The following is a 7,563-nucleotide window of genomic DNA, read 5'->3' on the forward strand; positions in this document are numbered from 1 at the left end:
TGGATTGTTAGTGATGCTGACGTGGCAGGGGGAGAAACTGCCGGCCGATTTCTGGCCGAAGTACCATTGGAGATGCTCTTACTTGAGTAATGAGCATGCGTGAATATTTAACCCATCCACCAAACAACTTGATATTACTGTTGAGCCATTAGAGCATCCCCATCCGTGCTCTTAGCTAAGAGCACGGAGGTGGGCCCAAACCCACTTTTACTCTTTGTCCTTAGCTAAGAGCACAACACCCACATCCGTGCTCTTAGGTAAGGACAAGCTCAAGGGTCCCACCATTATATTATTCAATTTAAATAAAAATATTTCCACAATATTAAAATGCATTAAAAATACCCGAAATACTATTACAAATTACAAAATAATTAAAAATTACATAATTAAAATCCTAAAAATTAAAAATTACACAATAAAAATCAATAAAATTAAAAAGACGCACTACTCGTTGCCGAATTTCGCCCAAATGTGATTGATTAGATCTTTTTGTAGCTCAGTGTGGGCTCTTGTATCGCGCATTGTGTGTCTTCTTTCGATCCTCTCGTTCACCGTCGTATGCACACCTCGACGTGGGGGAGACCTCGCGGTTGAGCTTCCGGCTTCATCCTCATCGTAAAAGTTTGTCGCCATCGGTCTTTCGTCAGCTATAATCATGTTGTGCAAGATAATATACGTGTACATGATGTCAGCGATATTCTTAACATACCAAAGCCGAGAAGGGGACTTCACAATGTTGAATCGGCCTTGAAGGACACCACAAGCTCTTTCGACGTCTTTCCGAGCAGACTCTTGACGCTGCGCTAAAAGAATCCGTCTTTGCTCTTGTGGATTGCTGAACGACTTCACAAAAGTCGACCACCTTGGGTAGATACCATCGGCGAGATAGTAACCCATGTGGTATGCATTTCCGTTGACGGTGAAGTCGATCGTCGGTGCTACACCATTCAAAACATCATCGAAGAGTGCTGAAGAATATAACACGTTCAAGTCGTTGTTGGATCCGGCAACACCGAAATATGCATGCCAAATCCATAGGCGGTGGTCGGCGACCGCTTCAAGGATAAGCGTTGGGCCGCCACCTTTGTGGTCGCTTAAGTGTTTCCCCCTCCAAGCAGTCGGGCAATTCTTCCACTTCCAATGCATGCAGTCAATGCTGCCTAGCATACCGGGAAAACCGTGGACTGTTTCGTGAAGACGAAGCAACCGTTGACAATCGTCGGTGGTGGGTGCCCAAAGGAATTCCTCGCCGAAAGAAGAACGAACGCCGTCACAAAAATTCTTGAGGCATAGGATTCCAGTTGGTTGTCGGATGGCACTAGTACACTTTTGCAACGCCGTGAGACTTTGCCGACCGGTTGCATCTGCACCTTCTTGAAAGTATTCAACGCGGGTGGACAATGTGTTGACAATACGCATAAACAACCGTTTTGACATGCGAAAACGGTGCCGAAAGTAATCTTCTGGATACCGCGGCTGGTCGGAAAAATAGTCGGCAACGAGCCTTTCATGGGCTCCCTCTCGATCACGAGGGATGTAGCGACGTTTTGCTCTAGTTAGTCGAGGAGGAGGGGCGGGGGTATTGGCGGCGACATAGGCTTCATAGGCGGCACGATATTGTTCATAATATTCTTGTTCTTCGCGCTCCGCTTCCGCAATGAGATTGGCGAAATCCATTTTTGAATTTTTTAGAGAGAGCTTGGGTGAGAGGAAGATGTAGATGATTTAGTATGAAAAAGTAAGTGGATGATGAATGTGTGTATTTATAGATGATTTTGGGATTAAAATAAATCATAAAAATCCAAAAAAAAAGGTCCGTAAATGACTCTATTTTTTTGGAATCCAAAATATTTTAATTTTATTTTTTGGTATTATTTTAAATTATTTATGAATTTTTGAAAAAAAAAAGAAAATCAATTCATACAATCTCAAACTAATTAACTTGGTAGACGAAACAGGCGAAAATCACCAGCATGTAGAAATAATAAATGGAACAATTGTTGTGGATTCAAGTACCCAATAAAGTCGCAATTGAATTTGACAAAACTTAAATTAAAAAAAAACCAATTTAGAAATTATGGAGTAGTAATAATTTATTGTTTAACCATGGCAATAGTGACAAAATCAGTTAAAAATTATAGTTTAAAAAACCGAATCCGAGTCATCTAGTGGGAACGTCAGATCTAGTCTTATCCACGGTCAACAATAGATAACTAATCATCACACAGATCGACGATTAAAACCTCAAGATCCACGGTCCCAATCCCTTACCCCCACACTCCATCTCCCTATAAAATCAATATTCCATCAAAATTTCAAAACTAATTCATTCCCTCTTTTTCTCAAACACAAATCGAAAAAAATGTCGGGCCGCGGCAAAGGAGGCAAGGGATTGGGCAAGGGAGGCGCGAAACGGCACCGCAAGGTGCTCCGCGACAACATCCAGGGGATCACGAAGCCGGCGATCCGCCGCCTGGCTCGCAGGGGCGGCGTCAAGCGCATCAGCGGCCTCATCTACGAGGAGACTCGCGGCGTGCTCAAGATCTTCCTCGAGAACGTCATCCGCGACGCCGTCACCTACACCGAGCACGCTCGCCGGAAAACTGTCACGGCGATGGATGTCGTCTACGCTCTCAAGAGGCAGGGACGCACTCTCTACGGATTCGGCGGTTAGGTTTTAGGCTTAATTGATGTATAGATGAATCCAATCGGAAGGTTAGGGTTTGTGTTTTCCGAATTAGGGGTTTATGTTTGTGCCGCTTTGATTCCGCAAAAGCTAATGAAATTTCAACGTTTTCAATGACCTTGTGCCTCCTCATTGCTATAATTCTATGCATTTTTTTGTTATCGAATCACATTTCCAGTCAATGTTTGATTTTCGTTGATTCAATTCGATTTATTCGGCTCAGATCTGGAGCTGTGTAGAATGTTGAGACGTTCAATTTTGTTGTTTTGATAAAGGATTTGAATGTGCTAATGATTTGCATCAGTATCATTTTAAGCTGTGGAGATGTGAAATTGTTTGATATTTATATGCAAATGGAAAATGTATGAATGTTTGTTTCATATAAAATATTTGAATCTTGGCATCATAACTGCACCAAGTGTTGCACACATATATACTAAATTATTGAATTTTATCTAGATAAATATGTTGAGTTAATCTACCAATGATCCTATATCTCTCAAGCAAAACGTGATATCCTCCATCTCTTTCATCAATGAAGAGATGCAAAATCTTGTTGCATTCAGATACCGAATCACCATTTCCCTTTGATTTTTATCGTCTTCTCCTTCGTCCTCTCGAGCAAGGGAGGCCTCTGTATGTTCTGTCAACGGAACACCTGGTTTTTCTCGACTGCATAGCTTCCCGGCCTCCATGTCTTCTAAGACTGCTTCCGGCTTAGTGACGATCCCTTGCTCGAGATGTGTATACGCAGAGCTTAAAGTCTCCTCGAATAGTTGCACCTCGTTATTTATCTGCTCCTGAAATTTGCTTCCTGATTCAGTCTCAGCTAGCTTGGAAAGCAGCTCAAGATTGTGGGTAATGAAGCACAGCATATCCACGGCGTTGGTGAAGGTTCGAACGAGCTTCTTGTAGCAAGAAGCCCGGAAGGGGAGGAACCAGAAACTGGGCTCCGTCTCTGCATCTGCTACTAACCCTTTCAGCTGAGAGACTAGTTGATTCAGATGCTTTTCCCTCTCTTTCATATCAAGAAACTCATCACTTGTTTGGTTTTTCTGCATTCTTGTTCCTTTTACGCAGTCTTGCAGGGCGGAAGCTGTTAAATACGCGTGGTTCCTGGCTAGCGTGGCTGCTGTGGTCGGCTGCAGGAAGAGGTCCACGACAATGAAGGCCGTTATGCCTATAAAAACCTCTGTGAGGCGAGCGATAGCAAATTCAGTGGGAACACCGTAGTTCTTCCTCCCGAGTATCACCAACGCTCCTATGGCTGCTGACACTCCGCCTGTTTGCCCGAACATCCTGCTGTGTCGCAGAGAGGTTGTGACGATGATCCACGGAACAAGCGCCAGAAGCCTCAGCACTTCGTAATGGAAGAGAAAACAGCATATCACTCCATACACCGATCCCAGAGCCGTCCCCTGCAGTCTTGAGTTAGCCACCGTGAATATCGCCTGCCTTCCTTCAACGAAGCTGATGGCGATCGTGAGGCCCGCCCAGCATCCGTTCTCCTTGTCGAATAGCAGCCCCAGCAGCACTGCAAGGCTGAGGCTGAGCGAGCATTTTGTCGCGAACATCAGCCTCTCGTGGCTGGGAATACATCGCTTGAATCCTGTTTCTGTCTTCGTTGGAGGCTCAGCATTGCAGCACGCAGCCTCGTTGAGGAACATGTGTATGCACGAGAGGTGGAACGAGAGCCATCCGTGGTTCGGGGATGGGAGCTTTGGATCGGGCAAGGATGATGAGTTTGGCACGAGTTCTGTTTCGACTTTGGAATTGAAAGGAGAGTAGCAACGAAGCTGCTCGATTCTCTCCTCGATGCGTGTGGATATAGCTTGCGTGAATTCGGAGATTTGTTGCTGCTCTGCTCCTTGAAATGGAGTGGCTGTAGCTGAAGAAATCAAGGAGTATTCTATTCCTCTCATCTCAAGCTCCATGTTTTGGAGTCTCTCTCCTAGCTTGGTTGGTTTCCTCCATGGCCTTTCCCACCATAATCCATCCTAAAGAGAGAATGGTTGAGTTGATGATTCTTGAATATGAAGGAGTAATTTTGGGAGAGGTAGTTATTTAGTTAGTTAGTTAGTTACCTCGGAGATTTTGATACTTTGGAAAAGCTTGGATCCGGTTTCGGACAAGGGCTTGGATTGTGAGATGAGTTCGATCTTGGTTAGCTTGTCCGTTGCGGTTAGAGCGCGTAGGTATAGGTTCATTCTCTGTGAAGCATTCTCGGCGTACAATCGGCACAACTCTTGCACCTGTAGTCAAAGAAAAAAATATTGTTCGCTTAAGATTGTCTAACGAGTTAAATGTAATTTGCTATTTTGACTCAATAATAAACAAGTTTTGTAACTAGTAAGTAGCAAGAAATTTTTTTTCTTTAGCTACCTTGGGATATGTACAATTTGACTAGGATTGTAAAAAAATTATTCTATTTTAATTAATGAAAATATAAAAATTAAATAAATTATTTATGTATATATATGTTGAAGAAATTGAATTATAATAGTAAGATTCATTGATTACTAAAATAAGGTACTTCATAATTTCGAAAATTAATTTAGTTACTAATGACACATGCGTAACTGAAATTTTATCATTAGATAAAGACCTTAGGAAAGCAAATTTAGATTCTAAATAAAATCATACGTAGTATTTTGGAATCATGCTCTAACACGTCAAAGTGGACAACATGGCCGAATAGAATAACTGACTTTTTAAGAACGACAAATAAATTAAACGAATTACTATTTAATTTGGTTTGATTTTGTATATTAAATTATTATATATTTCAATTCTTAAATATATTAATCTTATCTTAAAATGATGTCAAGATTAGAAGAAAAATAATATTTCCCCCGTCTACCAACTTTAGTCTCATTAGTGGACAACACGAGTTTTATTGAAAAATTGGTAAAAATATAAGACAGAAATAGATAAAAAAAAATTGGATAAAAAAATAGATAAAGTGGACAAAGTAGAAGAGAGAAAGAGAAAGTGGCAAAAAAATAATGAGACGGATATATAAAAAGTTAATAATAAATTGAGAGTAATTTTCTATAATTTGTACTCACTCCTTTAAAAAATAACTTTTTATATATTAAATATAGAGAATATATTTTCTAAGTATATATTAGGAGAACTTAAAAAAAATGAAATTTGAATTTTTTTTGAGATAAATTATAAAGAAAATGTAATATTTATCTTCGAACAAGAGAATATTAAAAAACTAATTTATGGGAGTACTATTTTTTATGAGAGGAGAAAAGGTATATATATTGTATGTACCTACTTGCATACATACCACATAAATGATATACTCATATATTGTGTTTTCACGTCTTGTTAACCATAGTGTAAAATCCAAAATTTAAGATTCCATTATTAAGGTAAATCGAAGAACTACGAATTAATGAAAAAAAGAATGTGATCAAATGAAAACTCTAAATATTGTACTAATTCAAAATTATGATATGAATCATTAAAAAATGTCAACAGATTACAAAAAAGCATCAATAGGAAAATGTCAACAGAATTTCAACGGTAGTCAATGATTGAGATGTTGTGTTGAAATTGTGTTGATATTGGGTTGACATTAAAATCTTGAAATTTTATGCTGTGTTGATGTTGTATTGAAATTGTGTTGAAGAGTTTTGAGTTTGTACAATATATAAGTTTGTATTTTATCAATATCCAATGAAAAAAATATGGATCATTTTATTCAATTAGTTCACTTTCCGTTAGTAAATTCAACAACAATTTTAAGTAAGAACAACTCCTACTATATTCAATCAAAATAATAAATACTCCTACAATATTTTATAGTGACGAATTGTGACTTGGATATCTTTTATTCATAACACACAAACATACCAAAAACCACCATACCTTACTAGAGGCTCGGCTCGGGTACGGCAGGAGCAAAGCGAAGAGCGCCGCCACTGCTCCCAGCGCCGTGCTCGCGCCGAGGTACACCGGGTGCATGTACCCCCCCGTGGACCCATCGCCGAGCACGGCCGCGCAGCTGACCAGCACGATCTGCCCGAACGCGATCTTCTTCGCGGTCAGGTGCGTGCGTTCCGGCAGCGCCACCGCGAAGGCGGCCGCGGCCACGACCGCCCCCGCGGCCAGGGGCGGCATCTGGGCCGCAGGTCCCAGCAGCCAGCGCCACAGCACGGCCAGCGGCACGACCTGCGCCGTGGCGCAGAGCGCGTGCCAGCACCCGCGCAGCGCCTCCCCGGCCGTGGCGTCCGAGATGATCGTCACGGCCGTCAGGTAGGAGAATGCCGCGAACTTTATGTGGCGGGCCCGGAGGAACTCCGGGCCGTAGAGCGTGGTCACGCCCACCGCGGCGCAGGCTGCGGCGGTGCGTGACGCGGAGCGCAGCCGCATGCGCCACGCGGCACGGCGGCGCTCCGACACTGTGCAGGTGGTGCTTCCCATTTGGGTTATGATCTTTTTTCTTTTCCTCTTTACTTTTTGGGTTTTGTTAAGAAGTAACGTAGTGTTTTTTGGAAGGGAAAAGGATGGAGTGATTCTACCAAGAAAAACATGGATGGACTTATTATTTATAAACGTGGTTGCTGCGATGCGGTTGGACAAGTCTGACAAAATTGTTTGCTGGCAGTAATAGTGTAAATATTTATGTATAAATTAAAGGAGAATATTAAAAATACTTTCTACCATTTTCGCCACCTAAACTATTAATAATATTCAAATAATCATAGGTGAATTGTCGGAAAACTATGAATTTTGGTCAAATGTTAGTGAGTCTTGCAACATTGAGAATTAACTATAAAAACTGACGTTTTTCTTGATTTTTCTACGTGGTTTAATTTGGGTGAAATTTTATTTAGTGTAAATTGCTGGAAAATTATTGACCA

The 7,563-nt window shown here is 41.4% G+C and overlaps 2 protein-coding genes across 2 annotated transcripts; one reads left to right on the forward strand and one right to left on the reverse strand.

Moving 5' to 3' along the window:
- The first annotated feature begins 2,313 nt into the window (after nucleotides 1–2,313).
- On the forward strand, nucleotides 2,314–2,803 carry LOC125216686 (histone H4). The gene has a single exon (XM_048118446.1). The coding sequence runs from the start codon at nucleotides 2,363–2,365 to the stop codon at nucleotides 2,672–2,674; it is 312 nt and encodes a 103-aa protein (XP_047974403.1). The 5' UTR covers nucleotides 2,314–2,362; the 3' UTR covers nucleotides 2,675–2,803.
- Nucleotides 2,804–3,000: 197 nt separating this feature from the next.
- On the reverse strand, nucleotides 3,001–7,187 carry LOC125216685. The gene is made up of 3 exons (XM_048118445.1): nucleotides 6,569–7,187; nucleotides 4,771–4,938; nucleotides 3,001–4,683 (listed from the first exon to the last, which is right to left on the reverse strand). Exons 1-3 carry the CDS (start codon nucleotides 7,121–7,123, stop codon nucleotides 3,160–3,162), a joined length of 2,247 nt encoding a protein of 748 aa, XP_047974402.1. The 5' UTR covers nucleotides 7,124–7,187; the 3' UTR covers nucleotides 3,001–3,159.
- Nucleotides 7,188–7,563: the final 376 nt, after the last annotated feature.

The sequence above is a fragment of the Salvia hispanica genome, chromosome 3 (assembly GCF_023119035.1).
Source record: "Salvia hispanica cultivar TCC Black 2014 chromosome 3, UniMelb_Shisp_WGS_1.0, whole genome shotgun sequence".
Lineage (NCBI taxonomy): Eukaryota > Viridiplantae > Streptophyta > Magnoliopsida > Lamiales > Lamiaceae > Salvia > Salvia hispanica.